Source organism: Erpetoichthys calabaricus, chromosome 12, assembly GCF_900747795.2.
Source record: "Erpetoichthys calabaricus chromosome 12, fErpCal1.3, whole genome shotgun sequence".
Taxonomy (NCBI): Eukaryota; Metazoa; Chordata; class Cladistia; order Polypteriformes; family Polypteridae; genus Erpetoichthys; species Erpetoichthys calabaricus.
In genome coordinates, this window is record NC_041405.2 from 89,147,765 (window position 1) to 89,165,760 (window position 17,996).

At 37.1% G+C, this 17,996-nt stretch overlaps 1 protein-coding gene across 4 annotated transcripts in view; it reads left to right on the plus strand.

Annotated features, from left to right (window-relative positions):
• gdpd2 (glycerophosphodiester phosphodiesterase domain containing 2) overlaps positions 1-17,996 on the plus strand; it is a 135,585-nt gene that overhangs the window by 103,347 nt on the left and 14,242 nt on the right. For all 4 annotated transcript variants that reach the window (XM_051934954.1, XM_028815833.2, XM_051934955.1 and 1 more), the window contains 8 exons: positions 4,072-4,131; positions 4,244-4,342; positions 6,539-6,632; positions 7,340-7,494; positions 7,668-7,750; positions 11,945-12,083; positions 13,067-13,288; positions 13,625-13,773. In XM_051934954.1, coding sequence (XP_051790914.1) covers positions 4,072-4,131; positions 4,244-4,342; positions 6,539-6,632; positions 7,340-7,494; positions 7,668-7,750; positions 11,945-12,083; positions 13,067-13,288; positions 13,625-13,773 — 1,001 coding nt within the window. The remainder of the gene's footprint in view (positions 1-4,071; positions 4,132-4,243; positions 4,343-6,538; positions 6,633-7,339; positions 7,495-7,667; positions 7,751-11,944; positions 12,084-13,066; positions 13,289-13,624; positions 13,774-17,996) is intronic.

Genomic DNA, 17,996 nt, shown 5'->3' on the forward strand with positions numbered 1-17,996 from the left:
TTGTTTCACAATCCTCTCCAGGGTGCGGTTATCCCTATTGCTTGTACACTTTTTTCTACCACATCTTGTCCTTCCCTTCGCCTCTCTATTAATGTGCTTGGACACAGAGCTCTGTGAACAGCCAGCCTCTTTAGCAATGACCTTTTGTGTCTTGCCCTCCTTGTGCAAGGTGTCAATGGTCGTCTTTTGGACAACTGTCAAGTCAGCAGTCTTCCCCATGATTGTGTAGCCTACAGAACTAGACTGAGAGACCATTTAAAGGCTTTTGCAGGTGTTTTGAGTTAATTAGCTGATTAGAGTGTGGCACCAGGTGTTGTCTTCAATATTGAACCTTTTCACAATATTCTAATTTTCCGAGATACTGAATTTGGGACTTTCATTAGTTGTCAGTTATAATCATCAACATTAAAAGAAATAAACATTTGAAATACATCAGTCTGTGTGTAATGAATGAATCTAATATACAAGTTTCACTTTTTGAATGGAATTACTGAAATAAATCAACTTTGTCATGATATTCTAATTTTATGATCAGCACCTGTAAATAAAATTGTTCTGAGTAAAATCTGTGAATGCTCACTTGTTGGCAGTTTATATGAAATCTGTATTTGACAGTATGTGTGCAAATTCAGTACTTTGTTCATCGGCTCAAACTCTGCTCTTGTAACATCCAGTGTGGCAATGGAATTTTCATACTCATCGCTTTTTATTTTTATATACAATACAATACAATACAATTTATTTTTATATAGCCCAAAATCACACAAGGAGTGTTTCAATGGGCTTTAACAGGCCTTGCCTTTTGATAGCCCCCCCAGCCTTGACTCTCAAAGAATCTAAGAAGACAAGGAAAAACACCCAAAAAAACCCTTGTAGGGAAAAAATAGAAGAAACCTTGGGAAAGGTAATTCAAAGAGAGACCCCTTTTCAGGTAGGTTGGAAGTTGGGTGTGCAGTGGGTGTCAAAAAAAGGGGGGGGGGGGTAAATACAACACAATACACAGAACAGAACACAAGTAATCCTCTATACAATATAATAGTGCAATAGAAATATTACAGTTACAGAGCAGAATTCAGCAGTAGATGATATCACATAATGCGATTTGGATTTGTTCAGAGATTATTATATACTGCTCAAAAAATTTAAAGGAACACTTTTTAATCAGAGTATAGCACCAAGTCAATGAAACTTCTGGGCTATTGATCTGGTCAGTTAAGTAGCAGAGGGGGTTGTTAATCAGTTTCAGCTGCTTTGGTGTTAATGAAATTAACAACAGATGCACTAGAGAGGCAACAATGAGATGACCCCCAAAACAGGAATGTTTAACAGGTGGAGGCCACTGACATTTTTCCCTCCTCATCTTTTCTCACTGTTTTTTCACTAGTTTTGCATTTGGCTTCGGTCAGTGTCACTACTGGTAGCATGAGGTGATACCTAGACCCTGCAGAGGGTGCACAGGCAGTCCAACTTCTCCAGGATGGCACATCAATACGTGTCATTGCCAGAAGGTTTGCTGTGTCTCCCAGCACTGTCCCAAGGGCTTGGAGGAGATTCCAGGAGACAGGCAGTTACTCTAAGAGAGCTGAACAGGGCTGTAGAAGGTCCTTAACTCATCAGCAGGACTGGTATCTGCTCCTTTGGGCAAGGAGAAACAGGATGAGCACTGCCAGAGATCTACAAAATGACCTCCAGCAGGCAACTGGTGTGAATATCTCTGACCAAACAATCAGAAACACACTTCATGAGGGTGGCCTGAGGGCCCGATGTCCTCTAGTAGGCCCTGTGCTTACTGCCCGGCAGCTCTATTGGCATTTGCCACAGAATACCGGAATTGGCAGGTTCACCACTGGCGTCTTGTGGTTTTCACAGATGAGAGCAGGTTTACCCTGAGCACATGTGACAGACATGAAAGGGTCTGGAGAAGCCGTGGAGAATGTTATACTGACTGTAATATCGTTCAGCCTGACTGATTTGGTGGTGGGTCACTGATGGTCTGGAGAGGCATATCCATGGAGGGATGCACAGACCTTTACAGGCTAGACAATGGCACCTTGACTGCCATTAGGTATCGGGATGAAATCCTTGGACCTTGTCAGACCCTATGCTGGTGCAGTGGGTCCTGGGTTCCTCCTGGTGCATGACAGTGCCCAGCGTCATGTGGCGAGAGTATGCAGGCAGTTCCTGGAGGATGAAGGAATTGATACAATTGACTGGTCCCCACGCTCACCTGACCTAAATCCAACAGAACACCTTTAGGACATTATGTTTCAGTCCATCTGACAACACCAGGTTGCACCTCAGACTGTCCAGGAGCTCAGTGATGCCTTGGTCCAGATCTGGGGGGAGATCCCCCACGACACCATCCTTGTCAGTCATGTATACAAGCATGTGCGGGCCATACAAACTACTGAGTATGATTTTGAGTTGCTGCAATGAAATTTTGGCAAAATAGACTAGCCTGTCACATCATTTTTTCACTTTGATTTTTAGGGTGCCTTTGAATTCAGCCCTCTGTAGGTTGATCATTTTCATTTCCATCAAATGATGTGACTTTAGGTGTGGTGAGTATCACACCAGCTGGACTGAAATAGCATGCAGTCCATATGATTTATGTCTGCAGAGAAAAGAGCGGAGGGATCATAGAAACTGGTGAGTTTAAAAGTGGAACAGAGGTGCTGGAGGTAAGACCTTGGGCCAGACACCAGGTAGAAGACCATAGCAAGCTATGGAATAGATAGAAAGTTCTGAATGTACTTCAGTTGCTAGGTTGTCTCTCACAACCAGAACGGTGAGGGGGTTATGGTTATGTGTAAATAGAACTCAGTTCAGTTCCTTTTATTATTGCCTTATACTCTGATCTATTTACACGTATTAAATAAACCTCATTCTGAAACAACCTTCTTGTTTTGCTACACCATCTTCCCAAATCAAGTACTGGGTCGGTACAATATGTTAAATGAATCCCACAACTTTTGCTAGTTTTCTCAAAGACCACCTTTTAGATGTGTTTTCTATACTGTATACTAAACCTATAGTACTTATCTGTAGTGAGAAATGGAATGAGCTGCTCGCAATGGCCCAGCAAGAAGAAATAAAATGAAGGTGACACACCACACTACCCTGAAAAACTTTAGGGTTTTAGCATGATGGTTACAATGTGATAGTCTCATGGAGAAAATTTTAGGCCAATTTCAGACACTCCACTGCTGCACTTTTTAAAGCCACACAGATGTCAGGACTGGCCAGCTTTCCATGTCTTTTCTGTCGACTTGATTGTTATATGTGGAGAAAAACGATTTTCCAGTTATATTAAACATGGCTATCTCAAAACAAAGTAGCTTCTGTGATTAAGTTATAAAAAATTGTCTACAGCAATTAATTCTGCATTTTAAAAATTACTTTTGAATTATTTTTAAAAATGCATAATAAATTTATGTTTAATTTAAAAAATAGTATTTAATAAGCCAAGTGAATAGTGAGGAGCATTTATTGTTATTCTGAATTTTAATCATTGTTGGTTATTATTTATCCCTAAAAAATTACTGCTCATTTTATGTTATGTTTAAGAAATTCATGTATTAGTAAAATAAATTTCATTTAACAAAAATACATAGGCTTCTTTTGGAATACTTTCTTAGTTTTGCATTATGGTTTATTTTTAACAATATTTTAGCAAAAAAGCATTTGCTTTGCACATTTTCTCCAAACAACTGGATAGCAGACAAGTGGATTATGCGATATGAGAAACAGGAAATTTTTTTATTTCTTTACTTTCAATGAGATTTTTCACATTGTTTGCTGTTGTACATCAGTGGCTACAATTGAGTTCTGTTATGTCAGAAATTTCTTCCTTTTCAATCTGCATGAAACAAGAGATTAAAAATGTTCCCAGCCATCACTACAAAGTACATAGTGTAAGTAACATATGAAAATAATATCATTTTTGGTGGAGTATTCTTTTAATACCATAGATAAAATCTGATATGTGCTTAGAATCTAAGTAATTCTGCATTTTGGAAATTGGAAAAGATAGATGTGAGCAATGGTTTAATTTCCTTTTCATTTTTGTAGATTTTTGCAGTACTTCTTGTTCTCCTAAAAGAACCTCTGGTTATGCACTGCATGCACAAGGTAAGTTCAAGCTAAAGATACTTAGGGTAATCTCACAATAAAATACTGTATTATAAATGGGCAGTGGGCCTCAAAACTGTGGGCAGCAAAACTGACTGTGGTGTCATTGCAGGTCCTGATTACCCTGGCTCTGTTAATCTCTGTGTCTGGGATCGTTGCTGTGTATCTAGGATGGTTTGAAGAACTGAAAACTGTCAGCATGTTTCTTCAGGTGAGGAGAAAGGTTTGTTGGGAAGATAGGTAATTAAATGAATAAATTAGTTATGAAAATCTGTAGGGATGAAGAGACACAAAATTCATGCTATTTGTTAGTGACGAGAATTAAAAAAGGAAATACATATTCATTGCCACTAATAAACATCCTAGTACTGGTCATATTCATTGAAATAATTTCTTTTCAGTGCTAGTACTCTTTCTTAGTGGCATAATTCGTTCCGGAAATGTGCTCGCAGTCCAAAGCACTTGTATATCAAAGTGAATTTCCCCGTAAGAAATAATGGAAACTCAGATGATTCGTTCCACAACCCAAAACTATTCATATAAAAATGATTAATACAAAATATAAAGTAAAAATACATAAAACAAATTAACCTGCATTTTACCTTTGAAAAGAATCATGGCTGGTGTGAGTAAGTTTCTAAACTCTTGTGGGATTCCACCCAACGGGACAACACGTGGAAGAGCGTCCCAAAGCAATCGCAGTCTCCCAGCGCTGTAGCAGTTCGCCGTAAAAGCGAATCTGAAAAGATCACGGACATGTTATAAGCGCCTGCCGTCGATGGGTGATACAAGGAACAAGGAACATTATAAATGCGCAGGTCACAATACTACTTGGCCACGACCCTGCCTGACTGCTGTGTCTGTGTATAGGAGAGTGGCAGATCCCGCTACAATAAATAACCGCGCGGTTGCTGTTTCAAGCTGAAAAAAGCTGGTGTTGCTAAAGTACTGAGACTCAGCTTCATGTTTTGGGGTGCAAGACGGGGACTCGCACGTCACAGCACACACATGCGTGCGCATACACACACACTCACACACACACACGCACACACACCCACACACACTGCTGTAGTAAACAGTATACGCTCGTACGGATGTTGACTATATGAGTGAGGCACGTCGACTCAGACAGAGAATAGGAGACGATTGCCCACAATCCCGCAGTGAGAGAGAGAGAGAGAAGAACCATCAGCTCAGTTGTGATCACATGACGCTCAGCAGACAAAGCGTATACATACTACTCGTATTGCAAGACCTCACTCGTTTATCAAGTCAAAATTTATTAAAAATTTTAGCTCGTCTTGCAAAACACTCGTAAACCATGTTACTCGCAAACTGAGGTTCCACTGTATATATATTATATACAGTATATATATATATATACTTCCATTTTGACCCAATGGAGTCAACACCCCTGGCCAACCGAGTTTCATTCCAACCTAATTTACAAATCTTGTGATCAGCAGAAGATGCCATTTAATCAGACATTTGTCTCCTTAACCCTCTTTTTTTCTACTGAAACCAAAATTCCAACTCAATTGACTACAGTGCATTAAATCTATGGCAGCAAAAAATTTAAACTATAGGATTGGCACCTTCTGCTTTTGTCCTTCGACATCCTTTGCTATCGAAAGAGTATAAAATGACCCAGTATGAATGAAGTGAGAGTGTGGGGATGTGCCAGTAGTGGCTTCCTACAATATTTGTGACCACTGAATAGTGGTGATATGAAAAACAAAGCACAGAAATCCTGATGCTTTCTTTGAAATTTTCTGTTATTTTTTATTATAATTTGAATTCCTAGCCAACAGAGGTAAGGCCTCTATAAATCATTTGATTATGACTCAGTACAGGATGTGGTCCTCATATCCAATTCTCCATGCCTAGAGTACTCAAAGCCAATTTTTAGCTAGATATTTCTGCAAAAACAGCATCCTCCTGCAAACCTGAAAGTTCCATGGATGCATCCATCTTAGAATTAATTTGTTATGAGACATAGTTCTGGTTTTTAACTGAGAAAACAGATGGACTCATTCTGAGGAATCTCTAACCTCTTAAGCTTCAGTGTTACCACTGGGTGTTGCCACAGGATGCATTATTATGCATTGAATAAAGCATTTTTGGATAATTAACTTATTAATTTCAACGAGAAATAAAAGCATTTAATTTCAAAAAGTAAAATTATACATTAATTTAGAAACAAGGACTGATATTAAATTGTTTAACAAACCACTGAAGACACTGTGTCTAATCTTGCATCATGCAAAGGAAAGTAAAGATGTAGTTTGTGGTACCTTCTTCATTTGTAAATGTACTATTGCAGTTATTCTGTAAATTACAGAAAGAGGATCCATTGTTTTAAGTTCACCCCAAAGCAGGCTACTAATATGATATCCCTCCTTACCAGGTAACAAGTCCCATTCTCCACATCATTGGTTCTGTTGTTGTCTGCCTTTGCAGTTTATTTGTATTCCAGCAATTTTTTATGGCCAAAAGCAAAGGTGAGGTTATTTTTTTCCTTATTGTCTCCTTCTCCTTACTTGGCTTTTAGTTTCCATTTCATTTCTAACACTACTGATAGATCCTGCATTGAAATATTAATGTCAGATATTAACATTTCTGTAATATGCACTATCTTCCTGTATTCATTTTGACTCATGTCTGGAAACCTCCTTCCACTTCAATGGCTTTCTCTTATTTTAACTTCTAACTTTGTGGTTTACCGTAATGGAACTACTTGTTCATTATTTCTAGAAATAGCAGCAGAAATAAATTACATTAAAAGTAAATACACTTGAATTCTTTTTACGATTTTATCTCAAACAAGAATGTTTGCACTTTTATCATGGCCTAATGGTTTAAGTGTTATATTAAACTTCAACTGGGAAAATAACTGTTTGCTACACTTTAACTGTTCCTCAGTATTTTATCCCAGGTTGTAAATTGTCATTTTTCAGCTCAGGCAATGACACTGCATGAAGGAACAGTTGATTGTTTTCACAAATAATAAGAATAGTGTGTAAGTTTGAAAAAAGGCAGTAACCATCTGGTCGAATGTGTGATATTTATCTTTATGCTGGTAGAGTCTCTTCAGGGCATGTTCTCTAACAAACCTCTTTTAGAAATGCTTTGGAGCCCATAGCTCACAGTATATACTGTATTTTACACTAATATTCCCTCATTATTGAACATTTTGCATCCTTTATAGTTTCAAAGGTTTTCATCATGCTTACTTACCTGATCATTGTGGCTGCGGTCTTCCTGTCTCCATGCTACCTGGAATTTTTGGAAATTTCATCTCCTTGTCTACAAGAAAACATACCAAAGAAACCAGCACTGATTGGCCATCGAGGGTTACCAATGGTGAGTTCAAAGTGCCATTGTTCTGTAGTGTGTTTTTTTGTATAAAAATGACTCAAAACTGCATTTGTATAAAAAAAATGTAAGGTCAGATCCACTATAAGATTTCAATATTAAAGCATCATTGATTTGGAATGTAAACATTTTTTAACAAGGCTATTTGTTTACATTATCAGTTGGCACCTGAAAATACAATGATGTCATTCAAGAAGAGTATGAATTGTGGTGTTGTTGCCTTTGAGACAGATGTCCTGATCAGGTAGGGGCAGAATGATTCTAATAACTTGTTATTTTTATACAGTGTTCCTTAGAAAGAACTAGCTCATATTGCTGCAAAATCTAGAAAATGCAAATTATTAACAAAAATAGTTTTCAGTCAAATTTTGCTGTCTTTTTTCCCATTTGTTTTGGAGCTTGTTAGGTAAAATGACCAGCAAGAAAATATTTCCATTAAAAGAGCATATCAATATGACAAGTGGCAATTGAGTGATATGGCAAACCTTTGTTAAAAGGCTAACCAGAAATCAGAAAAGCTGGATTGTGAATCTGTAATTCTGAAATAATCACATATCTTTAATTGTTTTGCAAAATCTCTTTCCTTTATATTTTAGGTAAAGATCACATGAGCAGTTATTGCAACCACTCACTCTTAAATTAAGATGCCATCTAACTGATGAATGTGCAGCACCACTGCAGCCATGGGATAGCAGTCATAGACAGAAAAGTAGCCATGGCAGTTAATGACATCACAATAAGTGACAAAAATGTGAATAATAAGTTAAAAAATAAAATGTTCTAAAAAATGCATAATTAGTACATAATCAGCAGATATCATGACAGGCTTCATTTCCTGTAGTGCTGTGGTAACCATTATCAATAAGTGCTGTCATGGATGCCAGCATGTATAAATTATGTTAAAAAAAATAAAAAGAGAGAATTGTGATGTCGGTCACTGCAAGTTAGAATAGCAACCATAAAAACAGAAACAGAATACCTGTATATAGAATGGAGCACCCATGAAAATCAAAATGCCCCCTCAAAATGAATAATTAATTAAAGCAAACAATGTTTCTTGTTTAACTATGGGTTTTCATTTCAGCACTCACTTTTTTTTGTAACATTAGCTGTTATTTTGTTTATTTTTCAAGTCACCATTATGGGTGCCACTATTTTATGTAGTGTTGTGGACGGTTAATAATAAGTCACTTGCTAAAGTATGTCAGCCAGAATTTGTGGTTTGCGACATCAACAGGTCACCAGTATTCAAGATGGCAATTTGCCAGTCCTACTCTTCCAAGTTTTTGGACTGAAATCACTTGTGTTAAAAGAGTTACCGTATTTCAAGTCTCTGAAATTTGACATTTTTTTGACTTACAAATTGTGATTCTGGTTAGAATTTAGGGCATTGTTTTTTTGATTTTGACTTTCTGGTTTAAGATCTCTGCCTGTTTTGACTTAATTTCGTGGCTCATTTGCCCAGAAGAATATGTACAAAAGGTAATAAATTCCAGATAATTATGACAATAAAAAGTATAAATCAATTGGAGCATGCTTTTCAAAACTTTCCAAGAAAGAAAGAAAAACATTTTATTTTTGTTTTTGAGATAAACTATAGGAGATTTAAGAGTGGGTCACTGATCAGTTGAAAAACCAAATGAGGTTAATATAATTTCTGTTATTATGTTAGGAGGATTTTTTGAGACAGATTAGGAGAAGAGATGTAGTCAAAGTGAGACAAAGGTCAATGCTGGGAGATCAAGACTTGTGACAAAACCAAAATGAAAAGCAAAAATATTACTGTATCTGGGAAAGAAAGCAAAGGTCAAAACCAAAAATTGCTTATAAGGTTTGATTATATTAGGAAAGAGAACACATAAATGTTGGAGTATATCCAAAAACTTGGATTGCTTTGAATGGTGAACATTTAATCCATCACATAGTTAGCACCAGAATCATGACCTCCATTGTTCTGACCCGCAGCCATGTCTAAATGATGGGTAACCAAAACTACAAAGTCTGTAATAAACAAAATCCCAAATGAAACAGCACAAATAGATTTACAAGACCTAAACTATAGATTGCAGCAAGTAATACAGTAAATGTGAAAAAGAGATACCTTCATTGAAAAAAAACAAAACAAAATAGAGTCTCAAATTGCAAAAATCAATAACTAATAACAAATTAATATTTTACTAAATATGTACTTTGTTACAATTTCAAAGGATCCCTTGGTTTGGGCTTTGCTGGTTAGTGATTAAAAAGAGCTAAGAACAATCTAAAAATCAAATTAAAATGTTAGGTCTGTATAAGCAAAAAAACTATGTCTTGTGGAAACAAATGCTGCATTACTGTATATAGAGAAAAATATAAAGAGGTCTTTGTATGTAGTAGGAGAGCTAAAGTAAATTGAACAAAAAGTGAAACTTTAGTGTTTGGTGACAAAACAACTTGGAGCAAATATGATGGTGCTTAACAGAGAGATGTAAAGATGTATAGATCATGGAGGCATGGGTGTTGGACACATCATGGGGATCAACTGTGTCAAGAAGTAAAGACATCTAGTATCAGGGACATCAAAAGAGAACTTTGACTGACTGTTCAGAAAGTCTTTTTTAATTTAGATCTTGACTGCCTTGCTTCATTTCTAGCTTTTACCACTTAAGAAGTCCCCTCCACACATTTAAGAAAGTACTCTCTGGTTGTGCCTTAGGTGTTTCCCTAATAATAAATTCTAGGTGTCTCCTAACAATAAAACTTGGTTTAGAATATTTTACTAGTGATAACCATCCATCCATCCATTTTCCAACCCGCTGAATCCGAACACAGGGTCACGGGGGTCTGCTGGAGTCAATCCCAGCCAACACAGGGCACAAGGCAGGAACCAATCCTGGGCAGGGTGCCAACCCACTGCAGGACACACACAAACACACCCACACACCAAGCACACACTAGGGCCAATTTAGAATCACCAATCCACCTAGCCTGCATGTCTTTGGACTGTGGGAGGAAACCGGAGCGCCCGGAGGAAACCCACGCAGACACGGGGAGAACATGCAAACTCCATGCAGGGAGGACCCGGGAAGCAAACCCAGGTCGCCAGGTCTCCCAACTGTGAGGCAGCAGCGCCACCCACTGCGCCACCGTGCCGCCCTAGTGATAACCACTGTTCTGAAATTTTAGTTGTTGTTTTATTTAGCATCCAAGTTATTGAACCCCTGTTACTCTAATTAAAAGAAAGAGTAATATTGTGGATAATGATAAACAATGATAATTTTTTGATGAAAATCATAATATAAAATAATATTCTCAAACTTGCATAATCAAATTCAGGGTCACATAGGGGTGAGGTCTAATGAACATATCTCATGATAAGAGGAATTTAACTAAAAATAAAATAAATAAATAAGAATGTACCACACTTTTCTGTGCTATGGTGAAAAGAGAAGTATAAAAAACTCCTGAAAATGAGGTTCACAGATCTTGCATCAAGTAAACATGTCACAAATTGAGTTCTATATAGTAAAACACTTGGTGGTAGTTAATTTTAAATCTTAGGGCTTGTAATGAAAACTTATCTTAATGTTTCACTCCATCCTAAAATAAAATGTGCAAAAAGAATCATTATTAAAAAAAATATTAATCAAAGAGGAGAAGAAGAAATAAGAGAAGAATAGTTCTTCAGAGGGCGTCATGGTGCTGCAGTGGTAACGCTGCTGCCTCACAGTTAGGGGATCTGGGTTCGCTTCACAGGATTTCCTTGAGTTGAGTTTTCATATTCTCCCCGTGTCTGCGTGGGTTTCCTCCGGGCGCTCCGGTTTCCTCCCACAGTCCAAAGACATGCAGGTTAGGTGCATTGGCGATCCTAAATTGTCCCTAGTGTGTGCTTGGTGTGTGTGTGTGCCCTGCAGTGGGCTGGCGCCCTGCCCAGTGGTTTGTTTCCTGCCTTGCGCCCTGTGTTGGCTGGGATTGGCTCCAGTAGACCCCCGTGACCCTGTAGTTAGGATATAGCAGGTTGGATAATGGATGAATGGATAGTTCTTCAGAATAAAAGAGACATAAAGATGTATTGATTCCATGCATTTTATCTGGGAGAGTTTATGAACTGGCACCACAAGTTTCTCTCTTTCTCACCTCCTTTTGTTCTCACTCTGTCTACTTCACTCTCACTGTGATCCTTCTTCACAGTTCTCAACTGAAGCAAACCTTATACAGACACACAGCGGCACACATCGGTGATCGCTGTCAATATGGATTTCACTTTCTTTACCCAGCCTCTGCTGGGTCTTTCTGACTCTTCCATGACATTCTTGTCACCCTCTATATTTGAATAATATCTAAAATACTGCCTTATGAGGCTCTTTTCCATCTGTATATTTAACAAATGCAGATATAATTACATGTGAAGACAACTGTTCTAATGGTCCATGTGTCTGACTCTTATTTTATTGCTTAGCACTGATGGTGTTCCTTTTTTGATGCATGATGATAAATCTCTGAAAAGAACAACAAATGTAGACCAAAAAGAAAAAGAGAGTTCTTGTTTTACCTGGGAAGATCTGCAGACTCTCAATGCTGGAGCGTGGTTTGTAGAGGTGAGTCTGCTCCCTTTAGTGTGGAACACATTTTGGTATTAAAGGTGATAAAAAGATTTAAAAAAAACAGTCAAGACCATGACCAAAATGATGTTAGTTGACAGTACTGCACAATTGCTTTCTTATCAAAAGAGCTATGAAACATGAGTGTGGTACTTTATTCAGCAAACACTGCAAACCACTGAATTGGTGAAACAGGAGGAGGAGAAGACCTTATTAACAATTCTCATTTGATATGCTGTTAAACGGTTCACACAGGTCCTTGATTAACTGCCACTGGACCTTTCAGCTGTTTTAGTTGATTTAATGCTTGACTCTATTCCTTCATTTACAAATCCATTAGATTTGTTAATCTGCCTTTCTCCTGTCAGTGCAGATCCATCTTTATGTTCCAAAGATACTTATCCTCTTATTCACAGTGTTTAATTAAATATTCTGGGTTCCTTCTGCTCTCTAAAGACTTGCTCTTTAGGTTTCTTCCCCAATATAAATGGGTCTGTGAGTGTGTTCTATAACAGACTGGTGTCATGTCTTGCTTCTTATGCTTCTGGGGTGGGCTCTGTCCCCATGGTACCCTGCTTTGGAACAAGCAAAGGAAATGTTGATGGATAGATAGATGTATGGGTTGGCACTGAGATAAGCCATGGCTCCTGATGATTATTTAACCAAAAAGATAGGTTCATAAAGTCAGTGTATTAAAGGACATAACACTGTATACTGGAATTACCTCTTACCTCTTAAAGTATGATGTAATATAAACCTGTTTATATTTTAATATATTAAAATAATGATGATGGGAGGAAAAATTGAATTTTCAAATGAATGCAACAATTGTCATCTGTTTGCATCTGACCTGTCTTTGTTCCGATTTGGGATAAATGGGAGGCTACAACGTAGCACATTGTTTAGCACAAACTCTCTGTAAATGGCAATCATTTTAGGTAGGTGGATCATAAACTGCTAACTTGTATTCTGTGTTTCAGAGGGACCCATTCTATACGGTCTCCTCCCTATCAGAGGCAGATAAAACTGAAGCAAAGAATCAGAGTATACCAAAACTGACAGAGCTTCTGGACCTGGCTAATCAGCATAATATATCTGTGATCTTTGACATCAAAAATATGTGTGCATGTCACCCTTATTACAAAAACTACACCACTCAAATAGTTGAGACCATCAACAATTCCGGGATTCGAGAAGAACTGGTGAGTGAGGTTTTTCTGTAAAACAAATCATTCCCACTCTGAGGGAGTTTTGTGTTTACGGCAGGAATGTCTTCTTTTTGTTTATCAAAGATGTTCAGGTAAGCAAATAAACCAAAAAAAATGAAGCAGGGTGGCACAGTGCTTAGTGCTGCTGCCTCGTGGCTCTAGTTTGAATAAAATTCAGTTTGAATAAAATTCAAGTAGCAGTGTCCTTAAAAAATGAATGGATCTCTTGTTTTTTCATACACCTTCTATTGATCATTCATAATTTTCGAAATCTGAAAACCTATTAATGCATTATGTGGTCAGGATTCTTAAATATCTTTGCCTCCACAGGTGTGGTGGCTGCCCAGTAAAAACAGATCAATGGTGAAAAAAAAGGCTCCAGGGTTCAAGCAGGTTTATGGCACTGAGGATGAAATGAAGAATGATAGTGGCAGTCGGCTTAATAAGAAATATAGCAGCCTGGATTCCAAGGAAATTATGTGAGTACTTTATACTATATTGTGGTAGGGAAAGAGACTTTTGATTACCCAGGACTGTAACTCCACTTCAGTTGTCAAAATAGCAACCTCGGGCCACAAGACATTGACAGCTCAGCCCCTTGGATTTGTAATAATGGAGACATTTGTCAGATCTCTAGTCCAGCTTTGGAAATGTCCTGTGTAGGCAGTGAAATTGAACAGAGCTAAAATTGAAAGGCAAAGCGTTCTTCCGCCCATTACTAATGGAGAGGCCTTCAGGGCCATTTATCTCCAGATATTAAACAGATAGGAGAGCTGTTTGTGTGTTGATATATCAGAGGCATGAAGAGCACTAAAAAGCAGGCTTAAGTAACTGAATTGCCTCTTTGATTACAGACTGCTGTTCCATAGGAGGCATACAGTATGTTTGGAAAAATCTGCACATTTTAGTCTTCTGACTAAATTGCATTTTAGTTTTAGTCAGATTTTAGTCATTTAATTATCGTTAGTCTTACTCGACAAAACAAAATTAATTTGAGTTGACAAAAAGTTATTTTTATTCATTTAAAAGTAAAATAGTCAAACAGTCAAAATCAGATGAGTATCTTGTTTAACGTGTGATTATGCACAGTAGATACTACACGTCTAAACTGTAATAACTAACATGCACACTAATGAGCCAAAGCACATGTAGGTATAAATGAACATAAAATGAAAAGAAGATGTAAAAAGAATTTTCTCCATAAGATCTTGGTCAAATAAAGACAACTCTGATCTGTCATCACAATGTTTCTGGCCGTCAACATCCCAAAAAAGGCTGGACCCAGCAGAACACATTGAATCTTATTCACATAAGACAGAAAAGGCAAGCTCATTCAATTAAAAAAAAAAGTAAAAAAGAGAGCCTTTCAGCAACTTCGATTCAACCATTTTTAATGTAGAAAACGCATCTTTCACAGCAAAAACTAATGGAGTAAATGCGTTTTCTCTTTCTTGTAGCAGATAAATGGTCCGTGAGAACACAATAACAATTCTATGAGTTTTTTTTTCATTTTCATGAAATCACCTTGTTTCAATATGACGCCCTTCCACAAGTGAGATTCCCTGTGACACAAAAGACACTTTCTGCAAAAGCCTGGGAGGCTGGCATAACCAAGAGGTCCAGAGCAGAAGGTTTTGCGTGTGGTTTACTGTGTCACTTTGCTGAGGGTGGTGTTAGAGCGCCTCCATCCTTTACGAAAATGAAATATATCATAATTACACAAAAAAATTTGTGGATATATCTTGCAGTATAATGTAAAATATATGTAGTTCAAATTCATATTTTTAACATTATATTTGTAATATAAACATACATCTTCCTTAATATATTGTAACAAACTTATTTGAAAATACATTGTGTATAAGCATCCAATATATTGTATAGTATACCTTTTATGTACAATATATTTAAAAGTATGTTGTAATATATGTTTTACAGTATATTATTCCTACTATTTTAAAATATATTGCAATATACAAAAACTGTAATATTTTACATATTTTGCAATATATGTCAGTAAACTCACAGATACTATAGTATATTTATCCTTAAGGTATATTGTAACTTATTTTAAAATATATTTAAAATATATCCATATTGGTAGCACTATATTTTTTAAAATATATTTTAAACTAGAAGTGAAACAGGAGAGCGAGGAGGACCCTGCCTAGCTCCCTACTCCTGACGTCAGGCTTCGCCCTCAGCCTCTGTCTCGAATTAGCACGAATATATTGCTCCTGCAAGCAAACTATGATTCTTAGCGTGATGAGAGAAGTCGCAAAATCAACCAGAATGTTCAAGCTAATTCTAGAAAAAAGTCTAATCTAAATCCGTTAAGTAGTTCTCTCGTTCACTAGCTAAGCAGATGTAAGATACACCCCGAGGCTGGCGCGTGAGTGAGGAGGGCTCCTCCCCTTGGCCCGCTGCGTCTCTCTCGGATTAGTGCAAATAAATTGGTATCGCAAGCGAACCATGACACTTAGCACGATGAGAGAGGTCACAAAATCAACCGGAATGTTCAAGCAAATTATTTAAATAAACCCAATCTAATTCCGTTAAGTAGTTCTCTCATGAAAAGTAGACAGACAGACAGACAGACGTTGGATGCTTTATATATATAGAGAGATGTATTTCATTTTTGTAAGGCAATACCTACATATAATGATACCATGTTCCTCTTATTCCATAAGTCTAATAGCTTTTTTTGCCTGAGAAAAGTGTTGGCCCACATATTGGATTGGAATAGGTTTCTGACTGACATGCAGACGATAACTGCCATTATCCAATTAGAAGCATGCATACACCTTGTTAAAAGTGACCATTGCACTCTTGCTGGTTACTGGTTAGTGGGCCAAGTCAAGTCTTACATAGAGATTTTGTGGTCATGTTCTGTTTTACGCTGCACATTACTCATTGTCCAGTTGTTTGTTTGCAATATTTTCAATTTGTTTATTTTAGTAAATGCTCATTTTAAATGCACTCATCTTAGTTTTCACCTTTAAAAGTATTTTTATTTATTTATTTTTGTTTTGTTTTTGTAACTGAAAAATATTTTTCTTCATAATTTGTGTTAATGAAATTAACATTGATCATGAAGACACCTTATTCAAGATCAAGTTAAAATCCATCCGCCAGCAATTAAATTTAAGTCCATGGAGGCTTGAAGCAACATTACTAACACTATGCCATCCAAAATAAAGGAGGATGACATTTTTCAAAAAATAGTGCTTTACACTGAAACAACATTGACCTGCAATAGTGGGAGAAATGAACTAATAACAGCTCCATGTTACATTTGAGTACATGTGTAGAACTAAAGTAAATACATGTGTACAAAATGCAATAAGGAGACTTATGTAGAAAATGACATAAAGAGACACGTGTGTATAAAGAGGCACATGTGTGGAAACAATATAAAGAAACATGTTATTGCAAAGGGGGAGGCCAGGAAGCATCAGGGTGTTGGGGTTCAAAGGTGGAAGTCTTATTTGAGGATTACTTGTGTTCTGTTCTATGTATTGTATTGTGTTTACCCCCTTTTTTTTGTCACCCATTGCACGCCCAACCTACCTGGAAAGGGATCTCTCTTTAAACTGCCTTTCCCAAGGTTTCTTTCATTATTTCCCTACAAGGATTTTTTTTGGGAGTTTTTCCTTGTCTTCTTAGAGAGTCAAGGACGGGGGGCTGTCAAAAGGCAGGGCCTGTTAAAGCCCATTGCGGCACTTCTTGTGTGATTTTGGGCTATACAAAAATAAATTGTATTGTATTGTATTGAATTTAATTGGAAAGGATAAACTACAGAATATAGGCAAATAAAACAAATGCAGGGCTCTTCAGGCCTTTAAAATATACATCTGTCTTGTTAGGATCAGGGTCCAAAGTGAATACCGACTTCTGGTGGTACAATGACTTATAAAGAGTTTGGGGCTGAAGTGATGTCAGAGACCACAAAATCTTCGTCTAGTCAATGGAAAACAAAATGGGAGCCTTCAAAGACTGTTACACTGTAATCCTGTCCTGTCTGTCTTATCTGCCCATTGCCAGGGGCCACTCCCTCAACTTGTGCATCTTTATACTATTATGTACATATATGTATAAAATATGATATAGAAATAGAATGTGCATAAAGAGGCACGTGGATGGAAAAAGATGTAACAAAGTGCAAGTGGTGAAAATTGTAAAAAAAAAAAAAATTATAGATTCATTTATGAAATGATAAAAATAAAGAGACGTTTATATATAGAGATACTTTTGTAGTAATTGATATATATGTGTAGAAAATGATATAAGGAGGCATGTATAGAAAATCAAAGAGGCACATAAGTAGAAAATAGTTCAAAGTGATGCATTTGTATAAATATATATATGTAGAAAATGGTGTAACTGGTGCATGTGAATAATGAGGTGCTTGTGCAGAAGACAATATAATGAGGCACACATTTTCAAAGAGGATTGAGCAGATAACAATAAAAAGGGTAGAAAATGATATAAAAGATTATGAACAAGGCAGTAAAATAAGGCCAGTTTTGTAACATCATAAGTACTCACAGAACTAAAAACTTAAGTATAAATGTCTGTGCACTCCGAGTGTTGTGTCTGACACTGGTTCTGAAGGCAAGGTCTTGGCCATGAGCACAGCTTCTAGACTCTTTGCCTGCTTCTGCTCTTAGTCTGTGAATTCAAAAATTCAAAAATGTTTTTA